General features: G+C 43.5%; 4 protein-coding genes and 1 long non-coding RNA gene across 10 annotated transcripts in view; 3 read left to right on the top strand and 2 right to left on the bottom strand.

Moving 5' to 3' along the window:
- Positions 1–24: 24 nt before the first annotated feature.
- Positions 25–4,245, bottom strand: rnasekb (ribonuclease, RNase K b). The gene is made up of 3 exons (XM_047379395.1): positions 4,029–4,245; positions 913–995; positions 25–497 (listed from the first exon to the last, which is right to left on the bottom strand). Exons 1-3 carry the CDS (start codon positions 4,104–4,106, stop codon positions 353–355), a joined length of 306 nt encoding a protein of 101 aa, XP_047235351.1. The 5' UTR covers positions 4,107–4,245; the 3' UTR covers positions 25–352.
- A 43-nt stretch (positions 4,246–4,288) lies between these two features.
- On the top strand, positions 4,289–9,832 carry c11h17orf49 (chromosome 11 C17orf49 homolog). Of its 4 annotated transcripts, none has more exons than XM_047379391.1 (6): positions 4,297–4,601; positions 5,976–6,070; positions 7,947–8,048; positions 8,784–9,013; positions 9,098–9,247; positions 9,412–9,832. In XM_047379391.1, exons 1-6 carry the CDS (start codon positions 4,581–4,583, stop codon positions 9,474–9,476), a joined length of 663 nt encoding a protein of 220 aa, XP_047235347.1. In that variant the 5' UTR covers positions 4,297–4,580; the 3' UTR covers positions 9,477–9,832. The 4 variants fall into 4 exon arrangements, with proteins under 4 accessions (XP_047235349.1, XP_047235347.1, XP_047235350.1 ...); XM_047379392.1 differs by having other exon boundaries at positions 4,306–4,601; positions 9,143–9,247; XM_047379393.1 differs by lacking the exon at positions 7,947–8,048 and having other exon boundaries at positions 4,289–4,601.
- Positions 9,833–12,674: 2,842 nt separating this feature from the next.
- LOC124876211 (P2R1A-PPP2R2A-interacting phosphatase regulator 1) lies at positions 12,675–21,958 on the bottom strand. The gene is made up of 9 exons (XM_047378809.1): positions 21,827–21,958; positions 19,811–19,886; positions 18,900–18,956; positions 18,756–18,802; positions 18,617–18,674; positions 17,846–17,910; positions 17,706–17,761; positions 17,509–17,596; positions 12,675–17,432 (listed from the first exon to the last, which is right to left on the bottom strand). Exons 1-9 carry the CDS (start codon positions 21,913–21,915, stop codon positions 17,318–17,320), a joined length of 651 nt encoding a protein of 216 aa, XP_047234765.1. The 5' UTR covers positions 21,916–21,958; the 3' UTR covers positions 12,675–17,317.
- LOC124876212 lies at positions 18,573–19,884 on the top strand. 2 transcript variants are annotated; one of them, XR_007040246.1, is made up of 4 exons: positions 18,573–18,698; positions 18,820–19,003; positions 19,525–19,612; positions 19,720–19,884. It is a non-coding gene; the product is annotated as an uncharacterized LOC124876212 (long non-coding RNA). The 2 variants fall into 2 exon arrangements; XR_007040245.1 differs by having other exon boundaries at positions 19,525–19,884.
- The window catches only part of im:7136398 (schwannomin-interacting protein 1), a 21,249-nt gene continuing 18,519 nt past the window's right edge, over positions 21,852–24,581 (top strand). Inside the window, exons 1-4 of one of the 2 annotated variants that reach the window (XM_047378808.1) lie at positions 21,852–22,206; positions 23,531–24,159; positions 24,245–24,452; positions 24,537–24,581. The exon at positions 24,537–24,581 is cut by the window's right edge and continues 676 nt beyond it. The gene's annotated coding sequence lies outside the window, so the exon portion shown is untranslated. The remainder of the gene's footprint in view (positions 22,207–23,530; positions 24,160–24,244; positions 24,453–24,536) is intronic. The other variant, XM_047378807.1, reaches the window with a different exon arrangement.

The following is a 24,581-nucleotide window of genomic DNA, read 5'->3' as shown; positions in this document are numbered from 1 at the left end:
CTGAAAAAATGAGAACAAACCCTATTTTTAATCACATTCACACTTTATTGTAAAGGAGCATCCAGCAGAATGGTTTGATCGCTTTAACATCTTCAGCACTAACACCAGTTACAGCGATTCAGTGGACAGACGTCTCCTCGTTAAGTCCAACTGGGACAGAATCTAGGAATCGAACGTTTGGTCTCTCTCAACACTTTATCCAACAACAACAAACATCAACAGGAAACAATGCAATTCAGAATAAATTATCCAGGTGCAGCCTGACTCCGCCCCCTTGTTTGATTTGGGACCAGGTTGGGTGGTGAACTGTCATCAGGGGGTCAAAGGTCAGGCCAAGGCACCCCGCTGTTCTTTATGTCACCATGTACTCCTGCCGTTTGTTGAGCCGCACCTGGCAGAGTGAGATGGCGCCCACCGCCACGTAGACGGCGGCGGCGATGAAGCAGTTGATGCCCACCTGGTTGTAGAGAGCGTAGATGTTCTGAGGCGGGTTCTTACTGTGAGACAGATCAAAGACTGGTTACCATCTGCTGCTGGTTAGAGGCTCTGAGTTTGTTTAGTTTAACTTCTGCTCAGGAGGAAGTTTACTGGAGAAAGGTGTAAAATCAGTGAAACGCCAACGAGGCGGCTTTCATACAAGGCGTTGACCCTGGGGCAAACTTATAAGACGTGTTTTCCTTGTTGGACTCACTGCAGTATCTGATGGTTCTGGTGTTAGTTTTATATCTGACAGAGACATCGGTTATAAACCCTGCAGTGTATGTAAATATATGGACTTGTCACAGACATTTTATCTAGAGAGTTTTTATTTTGAAGATGACCTAAAAAGCCAATTTTTCACCGACTCTGGTTCTGTTGAACAGAACCACAGACAACATGAAGACTTGTTCTGCTGGGTTTGTGATGACTCACTCATTCCGGATGTCCTCTTCAGTGAACGGGACGTCTTCGATCAGAACGGCCGACTTGGCGCTGAAGAAAATCCCCAACATCGCCTGGAAGACAACAGCAGAGAGGCTCAACATGAGGACACAGCGGCGCCGTTCACAGAGAACCAACTACAGGTCCACGCAAAAGTATTCACACCCCAGTTTGTTCCATTCCAACCAGGACCTTCTGTGTTTTTCTATTGCGGACGATCGCAGTGGGGCATAATTATGGATGATAATGATTTTTAGTTTTTAACACTTTCTGTGACACATTCATCCCCCTTTAATCTGAAACCCTTAAATAAAATTATCTGGCACAACTAGTTCCATTTACAAGTCATGTCATTAGTATTTATTAGGGCTGAAACAGTTAATCGGATTATTCGATTATTGAAATCAACTAATTTAGTAATGGGATAATCATAAAGTTACAGACTAATTAATGTAAGAACAGCCCACTTAGCAGTAATTAGGACAAAAATGTGCAAAATATATTTACATTTAAGATGAGAAATCTGGATTGAGCATATTTAAATGCTCGATCCAGAACTCCTCCAGTGACATAGCTTTAGCTTTTTCTGGCTCAAGTTCTGTATAAAATCTCATTTTGTTTTTGCACTAAAAAAACAAGAAAAGTGTAACTTGTGAGTTAAGTTCACTACAAGAGCTCTATTTTATCTGGATAACATTCTGATTTTTAATGTTAAAGACATCTTTAAAAATCCAGAATGCAATATGAAAGTGACCCTTTCTGCACTGTTTTGTTTGTGACCATTTTCGCCACAGATGCCGCTAGCAGCGCTGTGCTGGTCCACCAGAACGGGCCGAGTTTCAGACACGTTAGAACTTTTAGCTGCAGATGCATCCTTTGCTACACATGTTCATGTGTTCACTAACAACATGCTTTTTAGGCAATATGTTGATTTTGGTTTTAAAAAAAGAAATCGAATTATTTGTTTACTTGCATTTCTCCTTCGTGTTTTTCTGTAAATAAGCTGAAGAAGTTAAATGAAAAATCTGCTGTGCCATTTTTTTAAATCCGATGAATCAGTAGAATAACTGAATACTTGATTACTAGAATTATCGTTAGCTGCAGCCGTAGTAAATATAGTTCATCTCTAAGGAAAATGTTGTGTACACTGATATTCAATTCAAAAATACTTTATTAATCCCAAAGGGAAATTAAATGTTGTTGTAGCTCATATTATGAAGGTTTCTTCAAAGAGCCGTTGTAGATGCTGATGGCTGTGAGCAGGAAGGATCTCCTGTAGCTCCGTCTTACAGCAGATCTGAAGAAGCCTCTGACTGAAGACACTCTGTTGTTGTAGGACAGTCTGATGAAGAGGATGCTCAGGGTTCTCCATAATGTTCTTCATTTTATGAAGAATCTGTCTTTCCACATTGATCTCCAGAGGTTCCAGAGGAGTCCCCAGAACAGAACCAGCCTTTTTTATCAGCTTGTTGAGCTTTTTTAAGTCCCTGGCTCTGATGCTGCTTCCCCAGCAGATGATGGTAGAAGAGATCAGACTCTCCACAACAGACTTATAGAAGATCTGCAGCATCTTGCTGCAAACACCAAAGGACCTAAGCTTCCTCAAGAAGTACAGTCTGCTCTGTCCCTTCTTCACAGTTGCATCTCCAAATCAAAGAACATGATCCTCACAGTGCTGCTGGCTTTGTCCAGATGACAGTGGGTTTGTTGAAGCAGGTGTTTGATGGCATCTTCAACTCCAACTCCACAGCAATAAGCAAACTGAAGGAGGTCCTGATGGTTTATTGTTTGCTTACTCAGGTGGGCCAACAGGAGTCTCTCTAGGACCTTCATGATGTGAGATGTCAGGGCAACAGGTCTATAGTCATTGAGGACTGATGGGTGAGTTTTCTTTGGTACCGGAACAAGACAGGAGGTCTTCCACAACACCAGAACCTTCTTCTGGGCCAGGCTAAGGTTGAAGAGGTGCTGCAGAATCCCACAGAGCTGCTCTGCACAGACCTTCAGGACTCCAGGGCTGACATGATCTGGACCTCCAGCCTTATTCTGGTTCAGTCTCTCCAGTTTTCTCTTCATCTGACATCTCGAGACACACAGGTGGAAGGGGGAGGTAAAGGGAGCATCAGCATCTTCTGATATGGTTGATGGCAAACGTGTAAAAACAAAAGGTCCATGGCTGAGGTGAAAGAGAAAACATAGCAGTGGCAGCATCATGTTGTTGGGCTGCTTTCTTTCAGCAGGGAAGCTGGTCAGATGGAGCTAAATCCAGGACAATCCTGGAAGAAAACCTGTTAGAGGTTCTTGAAGACTTGAGACTGGAGATACAATGAGAAAGTAATGTTCTCAGATGTTCTCCATTCAATATGACTGAACTGGCAGAACTTCTACAAAGGTCTGACTCAGAGGGACTGAACATAAATGTACACCACAGTATTCAGACGTTGTTTGCAAAAATGTAAAAAAAACAAAAAAAAACACTATACATAACTTTGTGTTGATGTGTTACATTAAATCCATTGAAGCAAAATGTGAGTGGGGTGCAAAAACTTTTACTTTGCTTGGTAAAGGCCATTTCTTCTGAAGGCTGCAGCGAAGAACCACACTTGAATTTCTTTTTTACATCTGAAACGTGGACAATAAACTGGCTTCCTCTGTGGAGCGTCACATGAGGGGAAAATGGAAAAGTCACATGACTCGCCTAAAGGGAACCGACTGACTGACATGGTGGAGTAAAACACCGTCAGGATCAACACACAGACTCATTAACACCGTCTTAAAGATCACAATCACTGGATAACCTGCGGTTTATCCACCTTCACGTCCAGTTTTTAGCCACCCCCCGTCACGTTAATTAAACACAGACAGGTCTGCAGCCACCGTACATTCAGTTCCACCTGCCTGGGATCCGTCTACATGCTGATAACCTACTGGATCCCAGGAATTATTCTGTGGAATAACGTGTATTGTGTTGTATTGGTTTAATAGCGCCTATAAATAAAGTTGACACAAATAATACAACCTTTCATCGTCTGCGTTAAATATAAACCCGACTGATCCCGGCTACAGATTGTGTCCAGGAAGTAGTCTGCTCCCCTTTAGGTTCTTACCAGCATAATGACACCCCAGATGCTGATTACCATCCCGCAGGCGGCCATCTTCGGTCCGCAGAACAAAAGCGACGGCATGTCCGCGTTCACCTACCAATTAATCAATTAATCAAATCTTATTTCTTCCGTTTGATTATCTAAACAAATCAGAAACGATCCATTGAAGGACAGACCGTCGTAGTCAGCTGATCTTCAGCGCTCGGGTGTACCCGGACACGATCGGAGCTCCGCCTATTCCCCTGAAAACCGACCAATAGCATTGAAGTGGTAAAATCGCGGTGTTCGCCACTGTCTGCCTACCGTTGTTGTTCTGTATTGTTATATTCCGCCAAAATATGTATTTTTTGAATTATTTGCGGTTACATTAAAACTTCCTATTGGATGAGGAACTTCCGGAGCTTAGCGCTGTTTTAGACTAAACGCACAGAAGCTTAAATGGAGCCAACGGGCCGCTAACAACAGCAGGCTAACTGAAGCTAACTGTGGCTAACAGTTTCGTGTTAGTTTTGTTTTTGTTGTGATTTTGTTTAAATAAACAAACGCTTTTTAAATATGACGTCAGCCTCTGCTAAGGTAAGCTGTCCCCTGCTTTTATATATCTTTTCCTTTAATGGTCCGATCCGGGTGTCCGAACCTTTAATGAGCTAATCTCCCAGCTACGCCCACAGAACTTCATTCAGAAATTTCACAATTTTAAAATATTTGCTATTATACAAATAAAAACTAAACATAATGAATAGTTTTTTTTTTGGCTAAAATAAACAGAGTCTACAGATAAAGTCGGGATAGACTAACTTTATGTATGTGTAAAATTAATAAAAATATAAAACATCAGTGTTCAGTATAGGATTAATTGGAATGTATGAACCTGACCTTTGTGAAGTGCCTTGAGACGACGTGTTGTGAATTGTTGCTATAGAAATAAACTGAAATGAAATTCTTCTGCTCAGTTCAGTTTATTTACAAAACCAAAGTGGACAAATTCATGTTTCAGTGTTTATTGATAATAACCAATATCCACTTTATTTCTCATTAGCAAGGATGACCTACATCTTTACACTCACTAGTAGTCTGACTAACACTAGGCGTGTTGCCATGGTGACCAGTGTTGGACCCCCCACCCCTTCATACAGCAGATTGGGATGAAATCAGAGCAGCTGTTGGTGCTGTACAGCCATAGTTTCTTCTAGAACCAAGCAGTTCTGTTTTGGGATTTTAAATAAATGTCCCCATCAGTGTGTGGGGAGGCCTTTACAACAGAATAATTAAGTGCATACGTACATAAAGAGAAGGACAAGATTAATTAGGTGTCTAAATGCACCCCCTGTATTCGCTTTAAACGTTGAAAACAGTTTGTGTGGGCCATTTTTAAACAGAATGATTATGATTATGATTAAAACAGTATTTTTCTAGCTGTACAGTGGTGTTTCCATCTTAGCTGAAAAATGTGCCAGCCAAGTAGATGAGAAGAAAGTAACACACTTTCTTTCAATATTTGAGAGAGAACCAAAAGCCTTTTTTGTTGCAACATCCTGTTTACTGTATTATTTCTTTAACTTCATAATTAGAACCCCATGTGATCGGCTGAATGTTTTTTCAGTTAATAGCTTTTCTAATTATTGGTATGTGAAAAAGCTTTTAAACTTAAAATTGCCTGAATATTTCATTGTAAGTTCATTCCTGTGTTCATTTTATTCAAGGTTTTTGACACCTGACATTTTGGAGGTTAGAGTGAACAAAACCTAAATAGTTCAGATTATGTAAACATAGTAAAACTGTATTGAAATTCTATTCATTTTATAGAACATAGTCATGAATAGATTAAATGATTCAAAAAAAGTAGTGCATTCTTTGTAAATTACACTTAAGCAGCTCCTTGAGAGGAATATGCTAAAAAATTGGATAACAGATTTTATGTTGGACCTCGTGTTTGAACTTTGTCTGCAGGTCGGGGAGATCTTCTCAGCAGCTGGAGCAGCTTTCACCAAGCTGGGCGAACTGACCATGCAGCTCCACCCGGTGTCCGACTCCAGCCCCGCAGGGTGAGAGGCGAACACACACAGATGCTTGTCAGTCACACATTTCTGACTTACCGACAGATGTCTGGAAAATTGATGCTGGATTTAACTCTCTTTGAGACCCGAGTCAGTCCTGCGGGCTAACACAATGATTGAGTCTTTTAAAACGCTGCCGACAGCTGAGGTGGAGGTCACACTTGTTAAAGTCAGATCACTTAAATTGTCATTAAATCAGATCATTCAGATGTTCTTTTCTCTGTCTCTGTACACAATCCCAGCAACTTCATAACCACAGCTTTATCGAAATATCTGCTGGTAAAAGTAATCTAGTTATCTATAGAAAAAGAAGACAGGTACAGAGGTTGGACAATGAAACTGAAACTCTTGTCATTTTAGTGTGGGAGGTTTCATGGCTAAATTGGACCAGCCTGGTAGCCAGTCTTCATTGATTGCACATTGCACCAGTAAGAGCAGAGTGTGAAGGTTCAATTATCAGGGTAAGAGCACAGTTTTGCTCAAAATATTGAAATACACACAACATTATGGGTGACATACCAGAGTTCAAAAGAGGACAAATTGTTGGTGCACATCTTGCTGGCGCATCTGTGACCAAGACAGCAAGTCTTTGTGATGTATCAAGAGCCACGGTATCCAGGGTAATGTCAGCATACCACCAAGAAGGACGAACCACATCCAACAGGATTAACTGTGGACGCAAGAGGAAGCTGTCTGAAAGGGATGTTCGGGTGCTAACCCGGATTGTATCCAAAAAACATAAAACCACGGCTGTCCAAATCACAGCAGAATTAAATGTGCACCTCAACTCTCCTGTTTCCACCAGAACTGTCCGTCAGGAGCTCCACAGGGTCAATATACACGGCCGGGCTGCTATAGCCAAACCTTTGGTCACTCATGCCAATGCCAAACGTTGGTTTCAATGGTGCAAGGAGAGCAAATCTTCGGCTGTGGACAATGTGGAACATGTATTGTTCTCTGATGAGTCCACCTTTACTGTTTTCCCCACATCCAGGAGAGTTACGGTGTGGAGAAGCCCCAAAGAAGCGTACCACCCAGACTGTTGCATGCCCAGAGTGAAGCATGGGGGTGGATCAGTGATGGTTTGGGCTGCCATATCATGGCATTCCCTTGGCCCAATACTTGTACTAGATGGGCGCGTCACTGCCAAGGACTACCGAACCATTCTTGAGGACCATGTGCATCCAATGGTTCAAACATTGTATCCTGAAGGCGGTGCCGTGTATCAGGATGACAATGCACCAATACACACAGCAAGACTGGAGAAAGATTGGTTTGATGAACATGAAAGTGAAGTTGAACATCTCCCATGGCCTGCACAGTCACCAGGACTTGTAGATGTCATTCCCAAGATGAATTGATGCTGTATTGGCCACAAAAGGAGGCCCTACACCATACTAATAAATTATTGTGGTCTAAAACCAGGTGTTTCAGTTTCATTGTCCAACCCCTGTATTTAATGTGTTGATTATTTGGTATCTCTAAACCCTAGAGCTAAATAAGAAGTGTAACAAGGATTGATCCCTGTGGAACTCCGGAGAAAACTTTATAAACTAGTCCTAAAATATTTCTGCTACACCTGTTTGGTGTATTTTTGTATCTAAACAGTTAAAGCATACATATTCTAATAAATGAATTCAGCTTGTTGTATTGATCAAGTCCCTCACAGACACAAGACTCTGGTCTTTCCTTGAAATAAACGCTGTTCTGGGCCATCAGCATGGAGGCAGTTAATGACAAGCCAAGCATTAGTTCTCCATTTAGGCGTTTTCCTTCTAAAAGCAGAACAGGCAGCTGGAAACAGCAGTTCAGTTCTTTATTGGCAGGACAAACTGAACTGAAGTGACGCTGTGTTCGTCCTCAGAGCCAAGTGGACGGAGACGGAGATCGAGATGCTGCGATTGGCTGTGCGTCGCTTTGGAGACGACCTCAACAACATCAGCACTGTGATCAAAGAGCGCACTGTGTAAGTCTTAAAGGAGCAGTTCACCTCATTCAGGAGGTTCCTCCCAACTGGTTCTACAAACATGTTTCAATGAAGATCCAGCTGCTCTGCTACAAAAACACAGTAGAGGTCATGAAGGGACTGATCTTTAAATGTGTTCAGAGGATGAATGATGCAGCAGCTTTAACAGACAAACATTAAGTTTATTTTTGGATTTTTAAAACCGACTGACAGGTACTGACCCGGTCCATTAGCCACTGCAAACTTAAACTTCAGCTGAAGATCTTGAGTTAAGATTAAACTGAAAGCCTCTCTGAGCTCCATGCTGCCATGATGGTCATGTCCAAGCTGAAGTGTACAGAGACAGACCAAGAACCAGATGTTCCACAGAGCAGGCTGACAGAGGGAAATGCAGATGATTCAGGTTGAACACCAACACATCAAGATCATTAGAGATGTTTAGGATGATGATTCCTTGTGGTCAGTTAGGTTCATCATGGCTTCTTTTTAGCCTCTTCCTGTTTTCTGGGGCGTTGGTTTTGTCTCTTTCTTTATCTGATGTTATTTAGTCTTGTCCTCTTTTGTTTTTGTTTTTTTTGCTCTTTCTTTGTTGTCATTCGGTTCTTTTTCATTCATTGAGCTTTGATGATACCTTGACGTCAGACCGTAATCTGTGTGCCCTGTTTTCACTTTGATTCTGTGTAATCAGGTGAGGTTGGAGTTGATAGGCTGACAGCTGCTTTTCTTCTCCTGCAGCGCTCAGATAAAGAGCACGGTGAAGAGGAAGCTGTATGAGGACAGCAGAGTCCCCCTTTCCACCGAATCTCCAAAGAAAACTGTCAAAAAGGCGGCAGTTTCCATGACGCCCACCTCCGTTGCAGCTGCTCCCACTATGATCACCGTGCCGACCTCGCAGGTTGTCGTGCCAACAGGGATGCAGAACAGCCCATCATTAGCCCCACCCATTAAAAAACAGAAGACAGCAGGTGAGCGACGCGTGAAACGAGTTAAATATCAAAACGGACTCCATGTTTCCGCTCAGTGATTCCTGACTTGTTTGCTCCATAAAGGAACATTCCAGATTTCTCCTTTGATTTCTCCATCTTCTCCTGCAGACGTGACGCTCAGCGCTCTAAACGACTCGGACGTGAACAGTGACCTGGTGGACATTGAAGGACTCGGCGACGGTACCGCCAACAAAAAGCTCAACTTTGACCAAGGTCAGTAGGAGATGTATTCGTTATAGTTATGTCCTGTCCTGATCGATTCTCCTTCCTGGAATCATTCAAGAGTGGTTGATCCCGTTTCCTGCTCAGAAATGACATCTTACTTTCCGGTTCCACAGATGATCTCGGCTTTAACACGGTTCCTCTTGTTTTCTCAGAGAGCCTCAATCTGGACTCCAGCCTCATCATGAACTCCAGTGACCTTCCTCTTCTGTCCCGCTGACATCTCTGGAGAAGCTTCACCGCCTCCTTGAATGCTTTTATTTTGAAAGAGGACAAGTTGCTTGCCTTGCCGTCGCCCGTCAGTGTTTTATTGTTGTAGAGAGGTGACAGAAAGCCATCAGGGCAGGTTTTCCTTAGTTTTCATCAGTTTTCAGTTTGAGACATTGAGCTGCAGATGAAGATGTGGTTGATCTCTTAGCCTGTCTCCTGATTCAAACTCCTTATTTAATCCCTGCCTATAACTTAGATCCTCATAAAAACAGTTATATGTTTGGGACTAAAAGTCTAGGAGAGTTTTAGGGTTCTGATAATCTGACATCCAGTGAAAAATAAAACCGCTGTTGCATCTGGGTAAAACCTCTGTGTTTTCTGTTCCTTCCTGCTGCTCAGAGAAATAGTTTATTTGGTTGATCATTCAGAACATCTGGAGTAGGTTCAACTGGACCTAACCGAGTTACACAGCGGGTCAATGTAACTGAACCAAAGAGGTCCATGTTTCAGTGTGTTTAGCTGCAGGCTGATCCGGTTTTATCCAGATTCACTGAGACTTTCAGCTCAAACTGGAAAAATCAGAACAATTACCAAAAAAACACCAGAAGAACCAGTAGGTCGACTGGGTCCAGTCAACATAACCTAGGACTTCCAATGCCATTTTCCTCCCCCTCCTGCAGCGGTCAGCGCCAAATTTCAGCTCCATTGATTGGTCGTGGAAGGATTATGATTCTTGATTAATATTTAGCAAAAATTATTATTAAAAATCATAATTCACAAAAATTATTTCTTAATCAACAATCATTATTAGTTGTACTTAATAATTACAATTAGTTAATTCTCATTAATAATTGATAATTATTAACCAAAACCATGCTAAATGTCACTGTTTAATCAGCCGCTTCACCGATCAGTGGGGGAACTTTGACCTTATTGTCACAGATTAATCACTCTTGCATGAAATAAACACAAACGCTTCTCTTTATATATGTGAACATTTATTGACCATATAGCCCTGATATAATTATTATTCTGGTCCAAAAACCTTCACCTAACTAACAAGCACTATTCTACTGAAGGGCGTAAAACGACTACCTAACAATAAGAAAAGAAAATATCTGCGCATTGATTGTCTCTGAAGATCAAACCAGTAGTTTTATGGACAAAATGTGTTATTTGGGTTAAATGGAAAGAGAAGTTCTCCTGGTGCTGATGTCTCGATGTCGGCGATCAGCTGGTAGATGGTGGGCAGTGCCCTTTGACACTAGCAGCTGATCGCCCCAAATCTTGAACAAAAAGTCATAAAACTTTGAGGCGGGAACTCAGTGGAAAAACTCCAGTAATAAAACCGGGACAAAGGAGCAGTCAGACGAGGCCCAGACCACAGCTGCTCCATTTGGAGATTACTGTCCCCTTTGGTTCTCCCTGACAGACAGCAGCAGTTCTTTGGCTGTGATACATTGCTGCATGACTGGCCCAAAACTCTCCTTTACGCTTTTCCCCCGTTCACCTTGGTTTTTTCCGATTCTCCTCAGGGTTCTTCAGGAAGGGTATAGAGTCCTTTAGGTGGTTCTCTTCTGACTGACGAGGACTTGGTTTCCTCTTTGCTCCAGCTAGCCTCTGTGAGGCCAGGCTCCACCTTCTCACAATATGATGGGGAGAATGTGCCACACGAAGGCAAGTGCATGGCTACTGTCCACGCGTGTTGTTTATGCTGGCAAGTGAAGACTGGTACCATTGTGAGGGTTCTGAACCCAGTACATTGTTCAGTCTCTGACATACTGGCCTTCCTTCAGGTGTTGCTGGGTCTGGGATGATCCCTGTCCACTTTAATGGTGTATGTGGCTGCCATTTCTCGTTGGCATGTTAAGCTGAAGGGTTGTTCTGTGGGCTGATGTTGCACTGTACCTGAGAGCTGCTAGGTACTTGCGTCCACATGTGGGCCCTGTGGCAACGCCCAGTATGGGACCTTTCTCTGTTGCTGGACGCCAATTGGCCTCAATGAAGACTGTGTTGCTTTTGGCAGTGGCTTCTGCAAAACGGGTGGGGGAACTGAACGCTCAATCCACAGACCAGCCGTGTTGCTGGTGGAACCCTGATGGCTCAGGTGAGATAAATCAATTACCCCTAAGGTACCCCTAAGGCCCCCTCTTGAGCCTGTGTCTTGTCTGTGTGCTTGAGGTGTACTGCATATCAGTTCTGCAGCAACCTTGCGGCAGATGAATTGCCATTTTGTTTTGCTATGCTGAATTACGGAAAGGTGGGGCCTATTCTGGACAACGGCTTGCACACTGGATTGTGGATGTGATTGCTTCAACTTACACCTTGCAGTGTTGGCCTCTCCCTGCTGGAGCAAGGTGCCACTCCATAACAGGTCCAATGACCCAGTTTCTGCCATGAATGGAATGCCAATGGATGTAATATGCAGGACACCTTTGACTACGCCCCATCGGCTACAAAGCATCCTGCAACAGCAGCCTTCTAGGTAGGTGTTGTTCTTGTGGATTTTGCAGATTCCTCATGACCTTGTTAAAATACATCACCTCTGGCGGTTATCCGGGATTCATAGAGCCGTAGATGGAGTCGCAAGTTTCTGTCTGCTGCAGTTTCTTCTGAATAAATGTTTAGACCCTTATTTGTCTGATCAACCCTTTGAGTGTTAATGCTCAGCTGACCAAATCCTGTTTTAATTTCATTAAACTGTGTGGATATTAAAATCTAAATCAGATTTAAACCCAACATGCCAACACTGTGTTGCCAATAGTATTTGTCTGTTTCTACATGTACGTGAACTTTAATGAGGTCCTATTCCTAATCTATAAGGTCCAGTTTCTTGATGGACCCTAATTCATTTCAAAGGTGTTCAAGAAGGTTGAGGTCAGGAATCTGAGCAGGTCAGTCAAGTTTCTCCACCACCTGCAGTCATGGAAGTGATTGGAACACCAGAACTCATTGATTTGGTACTGTGACCCAATACGTTTGGCAATATCGTGTATAAATACAAATGTGTTACAAATATATGGTTTTATTTCCATATATTTAAAATTATGAATACTCAGGATTTTTATTTGGAAATACATAAATAATAAAGGGTTTGATTTGTTTATTGACATCCTGGAGCCACTTTACACACACACACACACACACACACACACATATATATATATATATATATATATAACACATATATCAAATAAAAACACTTTGGTTTGATAGTACAGACTTTATTTTACTGGTAGCTTTAATAAACAATATATATATAATTATATTTATTGTGTGCATGAATCGTTTCCACTAAAATCTCTGAAGGGGATCTTTTCGTGGGAATGAACTCATAAAAATACATCGTCTCATCTGTGCTGGAAAGAAATATTTACAGATGTGCTTTTAGTTCCCTTTGTGACCCAAACGCCAGCAGCCCTTTTTAAACCCGGATCTCACCCTGGAAGACCGTCAGCGCGGCAGATCAAAAACTGACCTCTTCAATTAAAACCGGTTTTAGATTTTAACCAGCTTTCCCTCGGTTGATCCATTTCCAACATTCAGGCTAAAAAGCAGAACGGATCAGCTCAGAGGGATTAACCAGGGTTCTGATCATCTGAAGAACGTCTCTGTGGGCTGCAGAACTCTGAACATAATGAGGAAACAAATGACAAATATTCTGCCAACAAAACACTTTGGTCTTCCAGAGGAAACTCTTTAATACTGAAACAGCTTCTCCTGTCTTTGCTACAACATTTCAGGTTCTGAGAAAACAAAAAGTGAACTAAGATCCAAACTGACTTCAGTATGAAACCAGATTATGAGCAAAGGAAATAAAAGCTGAGCAGGAAGTCCGGTCGGGAATCCTGTCCTGAATCCCAGTTTATTACGACATTTTTTGGCTTAAAAAGCTTCTTTGAAGCAGAAGTTTGTGCCGATTCCTCCAGTTCTCCGGCACCACTCTGGGATCCAGCTACAGGAGAACCATCTCTTCTTCATAGTTCCTCTCAGTAACAGGGATGTGCAAATAGGAAATAATCCACAGAAAGGTGAGTTAAAGCTACAGTCGGTGTCTGTACAGCAACGTTTAGTAGCCAGTTACCTCAGAGGAGAGTCCAAACTGCTCCAGAACCACATCCAGCTCACTTTGGCTTCAAAACGGTAACGAAACCTTTCAACATGGAAACACAGACATGTTCTGAACGTGTTTCTCCTGAAATATTCGTCTCCTTGATCCGTTGTTCTAAAGCTTTGCTCCACATGCTGTGAGCGGTCCACTCAGAACCATCTTGAAACAGATTGGACTCTCTGAGATGGTAACAAGGCCAGGAATAAAGCAGGTAAAGAGAAGCAGCAAATCGGTCCAGAGGAAAGGAATAAAATGATTCTCTGTGCAAAGTCATGTCAGAATTCGGTCTCTCCGCTCCGGTTCTGTTCTGCACAGGAAATTAAAGACACTGATGTGAGAACAGCTTATATGGACTCTACATATGAACACGACACAGATGATCTTCAGGTGCGGACCTCTGAACCCGATCCCCTGAAATGACGCGTTGAGGCACAGCGATGGATGGAAGTAGAAAACTGTACAATACTGTGAAAGTGCAAAAGCTGGAAGCAGAGGAAGAACCGGGCCTGGTTCTGGACTGCTGAAAGTTTTACAGTTCTACCGAGTCTCTGTGGGTCCTGCTGAGGCTCCACAGACTTCAGAACAAGACCGGCGAGATATTACCATCGATACCATCTGCTGGACGCTATGACCCATTAGTATAAAAATGAAAACAAGGGGATGATGATGGTTCTGAACAGAACTGTGAATATGTGCAAAATCGCATTATGTTTGGGTTCAATTACAGACTTTTTACTCCATAAATCTCCTACAGGCCAGAATCTGGTTATGTAACGATGCTCAGCTTTCAGTTTTACGCTGATTTTAACCTTCTGCAGGTTTCTGTTTGCATCCTTCCACCAAACTTCCCTGTTGTCATGGTAACAGTAAATCAACCACTGGACAGATAACAGAAGTCCTCAGGTCCTAGCTGTGTTTGGATCCTCACATATTCAAAAACACACAACATATTCTTCATTATTAATGAAAACCTAAAACGAGATGCAGAAACAGTGATTGAAAAACTAAGTACACCCTCACTACTTCCACAGGATTTAAGAGGAAAACTGTGAGCCAGGATTTGCTGATCAGATGCATAAATTAACTGATCACCATCAGTGTGAAGACCTCTGTAACAGCAGCAGTTTGTTTCTCTGGAGCCTACAGGTTGGTGTTAACACTATGCCAGGATGGAAAGACATCAGCAATGATCCCAGGGCAGCAGCTGCTGCTGCCCGTCAACCTGGGAAGGGTTCATCTTCAGGTCATCTCCAAACTATCTGAAGTCCATCATCCAGCAGAAAGATAGATCATTCCCAAGAGGAAACAGTCTCAGGAGTGGACGTCCCAGCAGATTCATCCCAAGGTCAGAGCGTGAAGCTCAGAGAAATGACCAAAAACCCCAAGAGCTCCATCTCAGACTCTACAAGCTTCAGTTAGCAGGTTAAAGGTCATGACACTGAACCAGTGTGGCTGTTTGGAAGGGTTGAAAAACAAGATGGCTGCAGGACTTTGGTTAGCAAAGCCACATCTGGATGAAGGAGAAGACTTCTTGGACATTGTCCTCCGGACCGGATACGTAGAGATGTTTGTCCATGATGGGCAGAACCATGTTTGGAGAAACCCAAACACAGCAGATCAGCACAAACACCTCTTCCCAACCAAACACGGTGGTGGTGAGATGATGATTTGGGCTTGTTTTGCAGCAACTGGGTTCCCTGCAGTCATCAAGTGGACCAAAGTATTCTGGAGTCAAATGTGAGGTCCAGCAGCTGAAGCTTGGTCCACACTGAGTCATCATCCAAAGATGAAGTCAGAAAGGAAACCACTGCTGGAGTTAACGAAGCGGGTTCTCCAAGCTGCTGGATCATGAACTGGACTCAATGGTTCTCCAAGCTGCTGGATCATGAACTGGACTCAATGGTTCTCCAAGCTGCTGGATCATGAACTGGACTCAGTGGTTCTCCAAGCTGCTGGATCATGAACTGGACTCAGTGGTTCTCCAAGCTGCTGGATCATGAACTGGACTCAATGGTTCTCCAAGCTGCTGGATCATGAACTGGACTCAGTGGTTCTCCAAGCTGCTGGATCATGAACTGGACTCAGTGGTTCTCCAAGCTGCTGGATCATGAACTGGACTCAATGGTTCTCCAAGCTGCTGGATCATGAACTGGACTCAGTGGTTCTCCAAGCTGCTGGATCATGAACTGGACTCAATGGTTCTCCAAGCTGCTGGATCATGAACTGGACTCAATGGTTCTCCAAGCTGCTGGATCATGAACTGGACTCAATGGTTCTCCAAGCTGCTGGATCATGAACTGGACTCAATGGTTCTCCAAGCTGCTGGATCATGAACTGGACTCAGTGGTTCTCCAAGCTGCTGGATCATGAACTGGACTCAGTGGTTCTCCAAGCTGCTGGATCATGAACTGGACTCAATGGTTCTCCAAGCTGCTGGATCATGAACTGGACTCAGTGGTTCTCCAAGCTGCTGGATCATGAACTGGACTCAATGGTTCTCCAAGCTGCTGGATCATGAACTGGACTCAATGGTTCTCCAAGCTGCTGGATCATGAACTGGACTCAATGGTTCTCCAAGCTGCTGGATCATGAACTGGACTCAGGTTTTCACTCAGACCTTAACGGACCGAACTCTGTTTCCCTCTAAGCAGATATGTGGACCTTGAGAGACATTCTGTTCACCATGACTCTTCATGTTCATTCCACTCTATAGCGCCACCTGCAGACCAGGCTACACGGTTACCTCGCTGTGGAGGAAATGGGCCTGATGAGGTTTTATGGGTAAACATTTCAAATTAAACGTTGTCATGGAAACCTGATCAAAACATCTGAGCAGACGTCGGTCAGAGAGGAGAACACAGCTGGGAGGAAGAACCAAGTCCACTATGTACATATAGATACATTATTAACACAAAGACCGGTTCTACTGACTGGGAGCCCCGGCCCAGAACAACTCCAACGTTTAACAAACCAACTCCAAACGGAAGCTTCTCTGAAACCTTCAGAAACTCAACTGCTCCAGTCTCTGCAGCTTCTGTTTGGAGTTGGGATGAAGACACTTCCAGCTGGATTTCTAAGAGAAATACCTTGAAACAGTTCCAACCTGAAAACCTCAAAGTTCTGCTGACGTTTCTCCAAACGTTTCTCCTAAATGTTCCTGAAGTGACTTCATAAACCATCTGCACCAACAGGCTGAAAATATTTCTCCACGTTCTTCTACGACAACCCAGAAAAAAACCTGACTCCCGAGAAGAAGACATGGAACTGCAGAACCAGGATGGTCTGACTGGTTTAAATGGAGATTTGAGCTGAAGCAGAGGAGTCTTCAGAGTGCTACTGCAGATGAGGTGAGTCCTGGACCGAGCCGGTTTCCTGCTTCTTCTTCTTAATGATCAGCTGCTGTTCATCAGCTACAACCAGGAACCTCCCAGGACGTTTTTCTGCCCAGCGACACAACCAGCGTGTCCTCAAGTCCACCCTCAGCTGGGTTCTGGAGGAAAATATGTGACGGGCCAACAGGTGGCGCTGATGAGCAGATCAGAACTGTCTCTCTACATTCAGACCAGACGTCAGCTCACTGTCAGAGCAGAAACCAGGGCGAACTCAAGGTGACGTGTCTGTCTGCAGGAAGAGGCGGGGCTTACAGTGTTGCTGGCAGCTAATTGGATAAAAAATAAGGTGCGATGAGGGCTGCTGTTCCTCTTGCTGGTGGCTGTGGGCCCACAGTGACACATGGAGCTTTAGTGTCCGGGGTGGTGATGGGGGGTGAAGGTGGGGGGAGGAGACAGAGAAAGTGGGCGGGGCTGAGGACCGACGCCCCCTATGGGTGGAGAGTCCACCGTTGACTGAGAGACACTGAGGAGGATGGAAAACCAGGATGAGTTTTCAGGAATAACCAGATGTCAGGATGAGTGTCGCTGCTGAACCTCACCTGACGGTGTAGCTGCTGCTGCGATGGGTGGGGTCTGTTACCCCGGCAACAAAAAGCTTCTTCGGAGGTCCGTCTGAGTCCATCCCGCCTGAAAAACAAAAGGATGTTACTGACTATGATGCAAGGAAGCTGCCTCAGTTTTCCCAGTGGTTCAAACTGAACCTTCCTAAAGCGTTCCGATGGGAACGATGAGCTACCTTTCCTCTTCAGAGGCGTCAACACCGGCCATCTGACGGTGGCGCTGACCGCAGGTCTGTTGGACACCAACACAAACATCAGAGCACTGATTCAGACAGAAGCTTCCAGAATTAAACCGACTGTTTGTGTTCGTAAGAACCTGAACCTCCGGGTGGGACTCGGAGAGGAGTTGGGTGTGACGCCGCTGTCCTGAGCTGGAAACCACTGCAGGGGACAAAACAGGAAGCACTGGTGGCGTTAAACCGGATCTGGATTCAGTGTAAACAATTCTGGGTTTAAACCCAAACATCTGATTCAGTATATATTAATCTAGATCCTCTAATCTGGATTTGGTTTTCAGGATGTAATTCAGTGAATCTGGTTTAAATCAGCCCTGATCTGGATTGATAACTGAAAATTAAAATCTCCTTGGATGAAGAAATCGTCACATGGAAAACTCTTCAACAACGGGAGAATGGTTTGTTGAATCAAATTTAACTCAATATCCTCAAACACAATTTTAATCAAACTGATCTGGATTGCTTATATGAAATGTCCAATCTAGATTATCATCTAGATTTACACTCAGTTTAAACCCTTTCATTTGGTCCTTTGAGCAGTTTTCAGTACTATAATCCTGATTATCAAAACCAGATTCATTTAAAACCTAATCTGGATAGATTCAATCATTGTGTTTTCACATTGTGATCTGGATTATTTCTGAACTCTAAAATCCCACTCAAATTAAAACCCAACTTTGACTAAGCTTGAATTCTTGTGAAATAGATCTGGATGGAGTCAATGTGCTGTAACCTGATCTCAGATCAGTTTAACTGCTCTGGATTCAGTGTAAACTCTGGAGCCTTCTTCAGCTCCAAATATCCTGACAGGAAACAACATCTACCTTCAAAATAAGGGCGGAGGAACTTACCATTGAGGTGTGGTCATGCCACTGACTGACTGGAGAAGCTGGAATCAGACTGGAAGAACTGGGAGGCAGAAGCAGAGCAGTGGTGAGTCTGTGCAGGGTAAACGTCTCTGACTGCAGGACAGTCGTGTTTCTGTGTTACCTGAGTCTGTGCATGTTTCCTCGGAGCATCATCTCCATGTTCTCGTCCTGTTTCAAACACAAAGGTCACTCAGTGAATCCCAGCTCCCCCATCAAACCTTAGATGGGATTTATGAGAAAACCACGGGAAACCGGCCTGACTCACCGGCCTCTTGTGATCGAGTCTATCTCCGCTCAGGGAGAAAGGAGACAAGGGAACGATCTGAGGGAGGAAACAGAAGGACAGACTGAAAGAGGAGGACAGAGATGGTTAGCAGCCGTCTTCTGCTCTAATTATTCCCCCTCCAACAGAGAAATTCTCAATTCTAGACAGAAAACAACTGCTGAGGAAGTTTTACTGGATTAAATCGGCCTTTGGTTCTGTGTGCTGCCATCTAGTGCATGCATATCATAACGGCAGCATTAAAAACCATGTCAGACTTTGTCAGGACTCACAGCTGCTTGCAGCAGGTCACTTTGGTACAGAGAAACCTTTTACCCTGAAATGTTCTGATCTGATCAGATAAAAATCAGAACACTGGTAGCTTGAGGTCTGGACCAGACCAGCAGCCTCAAGATTGTCTTTGGAAACTAGCTGCTAGTTAGAATCCTGCTGAAGTCGGAACATGTACAAACTTAAATAAAATAAGGCGAAGAGTTGAAATGATCTTCAAGGATGTTTCTCCTCAGATGTTGTCAGTCAGGGTTCTCCTCCTTAGAGCTTTAGGGATGTTGTGGTCCAACCTCTGAGGAGGTCAGTCCATGCCTGATGAGTTTGTTTTTCTCTCCAGGTGTAAAATCTCTGATCAGATGGTGATGCTACGAAGTGGATCAACATTTCCTTCGGCTGTGGTTGTAATGCAGCACCAAACCATGACCGTACTTCCTCCGTGCTTTAACTCTCACTTTTCAACTTGCCTCTGTAGTGATTCCAGTTCTAAGGATGGTTCTGGTGTAACCTGTTTGTCTGGTTTCCATCCATAAAGAACTCACCAGGGTCTATCTGATGCTGCCATATGGAGAGTTGACACCTCCTAACCTGCTGTCTGTTCAGAAGAGACTTCTGTGGTTACCCACCTGTGATGGATTGATGGACACGCTGCTGCGTCTGTACCGGGCCGAGGACACGGGACTGAAGACGGTCATCCCATCACTGAGAGACAGGAAGACAGATGTTAGTTTTCTCACCTGAAGACACCTGAGAAACGTTCTTCCAGAAGCATTTCCAGACTTCCTGTTCAGTCTGAAGAAACATTGATCATCTTCATGTTTGGATGAGGAGATCTTTTTCCATTTCTGCATAAATATTCAAAGCTTAAAGTAAGAAACTACGGAACAATAATTCACCTGCTGTTTATATTTTAATGTTTGTTTTACACGAACTGACACGATGACCATGAGATTAACATGGGATTAAATTACTGCACTTTGAGGTAGATTTAGTGCTTGTTTTAGTTAGTCCTAATTCTATTTCTGCTGTCTGTCTGACTCTCACAGAGGCTTCCTGCCCAGGGCATCCTTCTGCAGGGGGGCGTCACTGGCCCCAGACAACAGGTTCCTCCTCAGCTGCACCATGAATTTCTGCTGCCTGTCAGATCATCCTGTCAGTGGGAAGTGGGCTTCCTCTGTGTTGTGCAGAGTGTAATCACTGTATGAACATATGACCAGGTTGGAAATGATGCTGATTTGCAGGTACTGACTTGGTGATAACTCCTTGTGATCATCTCCAGTTTAACATTTAAAGGTCTGCAAAACACCGTTTCTGAGTCATTTAAACTTTTCTTCTATTTTAAACACAAAAAGGATCACTTTTAAAGCTTTTCCTGTAGATGGGTCAAACACTGACTGAATTATAAATTCATATTTATTGTGATTTATGATGGGCAGAAACCCAGAGCACCATTATGTTACGAATCCAACTGCTCACATGGACTCACTTCATCCTTCAGAGGATCTGAGATTATACTCTGCAGATGTGGACAAACTCTTCTTCTCCCAGTAAGCTCTGCTTTCTAACCAGCAGGCATGGCCCAGTATGAGTCTGACAGGTGATGACCTCGAGTATTAAAAGAAACACACAAAGCAACATTTGTTCCAACCGTTGCTAAAATAAAAGTCATCGTAACATTTCTAACATTTATTTAACTGTTAGTAGATAGGCAACATAGAAAATCTTAGTTTTGATTAACTGTGCTTTTTACACAGTTTTTCAGTTCCAGTATTAGCATAGGGCTGTATGAGTAAATACTTGGATTGCAATAAATATTAGCTGATATATAAATCCCATTCTGAGTAGAGTAAACCTACTTCAGAAAGACATGAACAGTGCCGAGTTAAGTGTTGGATTGTTGCAGTTCATATTGTCATGCTATATTCACTATCATTACTGCATATGGATTGATGCATTTCTGTATTTGTTGGTTAATAAGGCGAGCTTTGGGCTCTGGTAAAACCTGCTAACTGTAATCTAACAGAGTTACATGAAAAGCAGTGATGGAGTCTCTAGTTCATGTTCCACAACAAGAAATATTTCCAAAACAGACAAGTTTGTTCTTCTTGAAAGTGATGGAAAAGACTAGCAGCAGTATTTCAGCCAGCTGAGCGACAGTCCACAGCAACAGGAGGGGGAGGAGCAGCAGCGTGCTTCTTTATGCTCCATACAGTCGGACAAATCTTTCTCTGTCACCTCATTAAAAGAACTTTAAGCTGTGAGAATGTATAAATGTTTAAATCTCAGCCTGTTCTCATTAAAAAAGACTAAAGTCACAACATGAGTTGTTATGAGGCACAATCATTAAAGTTCCAAAGCATTTATTTGTCGTTTAATTGTGGAGTCAAACAGCAGCATGATACATTTTATATATTTGTTGATTAAAAATACTTAAAAACAGGACAGCGGGAAAAAGGTGAAAAATGTCAAAAGCAATGCTTTTAAAATTGACTCTTATTTTTACTGAAAATCTCCTGAAAATAATTGACTTTAATATTGAAACTTTTTTATATTAAAATAAGACGTTTAAGTTTTTAAAAATCCTACATTTTACAATTTTTAACAGGAGTCGGTGCTTCCTGCGTGGATGTAATACCACTCACCTGACGTTGGTAATCATGGGGGCGCTGTTTGATCTCCGAAGAGCCCCGCCTCCTGCGCCTGCGCATTGGTCCACTTCCATCCGTTCCATCCCTCGGCGCGCAGGCCCAGCGGTAGCGGCGTGGTAAGCCGTCCTCCGACGCTCCTACGGCGGGTAGGGGCTATACTGTAGCCCGATGGAAGCCCGACCTGCAGGCCTCACTGGCAGCAGAGTCACAGCCGCCTCAGCAGCGGACTGAACACCGGAGCTGCTGTTGCTTTATCGCATTTTCCATCGCAAAAACTCTCCCGATCTGAATGGGAATGCGGACCTGAACGACATTTATCCCCACAGATACGATCCAGCTGCTGCTCCGAATAAACAGAAATACGCGGAACCGAGGTAAAATATTTAATCAGCGAGGATTAAGTTTGGTTACCGGATAAAGTTAACCTCCAGGGGCCTGTTTGCTTCTTGCGGGGTCCCTTTAAACCCTCACGGCACTTTAAGGATTAGCTCTTGAGCTAACTTGTTTTTGCAGTAAAACCTCCAACCACAGACCCAAATTCTGTTAAACAGCTGTCCAAACCGGCCGAACCCGGACTGGTCCACCAGAACACGGAAAGAATGGTCCGTACAGTTGCCTCAAACACGGAGTGGACTCCCCTAAAGAGCCGGGAAACCGGAGAAAAATAACAGTTTGGAAGATTTTTACAACATATAGTCCTTCACCAAATACAGGTAGTTCTATAGGTGACGAAACAGCGCCGCTCTGTGGCCGCTGGCAGAACTGCAGCTCGGATAACAATCAGGATAACGACTGAAAGAGACTCAGCGGTCTGAAAACACCATAAATTCATTAAATAATTCATTAAAACAGACAAATGTGAAGAATGATGTCGATAAACATCTAAAAATATCTTCAAGTGAACTGACTGCTGAAACTCTGACACCGACTATATTTTAACTATATGCACCATAGTTTAATTATTTTTATTCTGGTAAATTTGCTATAAAACAGGTTTTATTGGTATAGAAGAATATTCCTTCAGATCAATGTCAGTAAAAACATCTCCACGGTGTCTTAATAGTCTTCCTTCAGTTCAAAAATATGTGTATAATAAATCAGAAGTTGTTCATCAGTCGGTCAGTAAGAATTTATGGCTTTTCATCAAATCAAACGTGAAACAAATACTTTGATAGAACAAGAAACCAACATTCAAACAACTGGAATAAGGTGTGAAAACTGAGCCTCTCTGAGGTTTGCAGGAAGAACCTGGAATCAAACATGCTGGGATTTTCTGAGCTCTTCATCTGCTCCCGTCAGGAAAACCGGGCTCAGTGAACTTATGCAGCAGGAATGTTGTTGGGAGTCCCTAAATGCCTCCATCTGGGCCGGGTCGTCATCTAAGAACTACTGAAACAAGACACTGAGATCCTTTAACTCCTTCAGCGCCTGGGCATGGAACCAGAACCACAGCTAAAACCCAACATGTGAATCAAATGCTGCTGGAAACTGCTCTGTAGCGTTTATTGAAATTAATACAGCATATTTCACCAGTGTTCTCCTGTTGGACTCGGCACCGGGTCATGTCATGCATATGTTTCCAGATTTCTGTACGATTTGTTTTCTATGAATAAAAACTATTAAGATCAACCTCCCAGCGTCCAGTACAATTTATCAGTTGATGTTCTGAAGTGTACCTGTTGTTCTGGATGTTTCCAGAACCCGTAGTTCTGAATGGTCGGCTCAGGCTGCTTTTCCTCACTCTCTTCCTGTGCTGACAGTAGCTGGTTCCTGCAGAATAATTCTGAAGGACTTGGAGATACTGCTTCAGGTCAGTGAAACATTGTTTAAATGAAGTGTGAAAACCTGGTCTACCTATGACCCATTTCCTCCGAACCAGCACCAAACACAGCATCCATACATCTCCCTGGAGTCTTGTGTTACTTGGTGGTTTATCCCAGATGAAGCTGTTTTGGGTCACAGTTTGGACTCCATGCAGCGGTTCTCAGCTGGACGTGCCTCGCTGGGAGCTGCTCCCGTCTGTACATTCATGTCGATTCTAGGGAGGCCTGTTCTGTTTTTGTTTGGCCAGAACCATCACACTGGGCCCCACATCATACTGTTTGCAGATGATTCTGTCATTGTGACGCTTCTAACAAGTGGAAACAAGGAACATGGCCTGGTAGTTAATGGCTTTAAAACGATGCAAAGATCCTTTAAAACGTAAATAAAGAAATGTGCCCCGGCTGGATCACCTCAGCAAGGATCATCAACCAAACAGTGGAGCTGGTGCCACGTTATAAAGACCTGGGAGTACTTAGTGATGATAAGTGAGCTTGGGCCCTCAGGTAGAACCAGTGTATGCACCTTTATTTTTTCTAACATCATTCCTGTTTTATTGACTCCATTCTTACCTTTTCTCTGTTGGCTCAGGTCAGTTTCAGTCAGGAATACGAACAGCTTGCATCCGTCTGTCTGACCTCTAGAAAGCTAAGATTATTATACCTGACCGTGGCCATCCACTGTGGGCTGGATGGAGATCTAGAAGTCCACTCTGTAAACCCCACAGACTGAGGAGATCCTTCACTGCTGCTGCTGTCAGACTCATCGAGTCCAGCATGGGAGGACTGCTGTAGATGAGGTTGGTTGAGTTTTCTCTATATCTGCAGCAAAGTGGCCTTCAGGGACAAAAAAGGTTAACTGACGTGAACTGAACCTGTTACAGCCGGTGCTGGTCGGGGAACTAGGAGGAAGACTAGCTCTTTGTTGG

This window comes from Girardinichthys multiradiatus, chromosome 11 (assembly GCF_021462225.1).
Source record: "Girardinichthys multiradiatus isolate DD_20200921_A chromosome 11, DD_fGirMul_XY1, whole genome shotgun sequence".
Classification (NCBI taxonomy): domain Eukaryota; kingdom Metazoa; phylum Chordata; class Actinopteri; order Cyprinodontiformes; family Goodeidae; genus Girardinichthys; species Girardinichthys multiradiatus.
The sequence above is the reverse complement of the archived record's forward strand: the minus strand, read 5'-3'. Positions and strand labels throughout refer to the sequence as shown.

Bases quoted from the DNA above. Each gene is read 5' to 3' on its own strand.
- LOC124876211 (XM_047378809.1), bottom strand. From the start codon at position 21,915: ATGGAACGGATGGAAGTGGACCAATGCGCAGGCGCAGGAGGCGGGGCT. The intron at 18,803-18,899 runs GTGAGTCAGGCC...TGTTTGAAACAG, and splicing joins GACTCGATCACAAGAGGCCG to GACGAGAACATGGAGATGAT. The intron at 17,911-18,616 runs GTAAGTTCCTCC...TGTCCCCTGCAG, and splicing joins GGCATGACCACACCTCAATG to TGGTTTCCAGCTCAGGACAG.
- c11h17orf49 (XM_047379391.1), top strand. From the start codon at position 4,581: ATGACGTCAGCCTCTGCTAAG. The intron at 4,602-5,975 runs GTAAGCTGTCCC...CTTTGTCTGCAG, and splicing joins TGACGTCAGCCTCTGCTAAG to GTCGGGGAGATCTTCTCAGC. The intron at 9,014-9,097 runs GTGAGCGACGCG...TGCTCCATAAAG, and splicing joins TAAAAAACAGAAGACAGCAG to GAACATTCCAGATTTCTCCT.
- rnasekb (XM_047379395.1), bottom strand. From the start codon at position 4,106: ATGCCGTCGCTTTTGTTCTGCGGACCGAAGATGGCCGCCTGCGGGATG. The intron at 996-4,028 runs GTAAGAACCTAA...GTTGTCTTCCAG, and splicing joins TCTGGGGTGTCATTATGCTG to GCGATGTTGGGGATTTTCTT. The intron at 498-912 runs GTGAGTCATCAC...TCTGTCTCACAG, and splicing joins GAAGAGGACATCCGGAATGA to TAAGAACCCGCCTCAGAACA.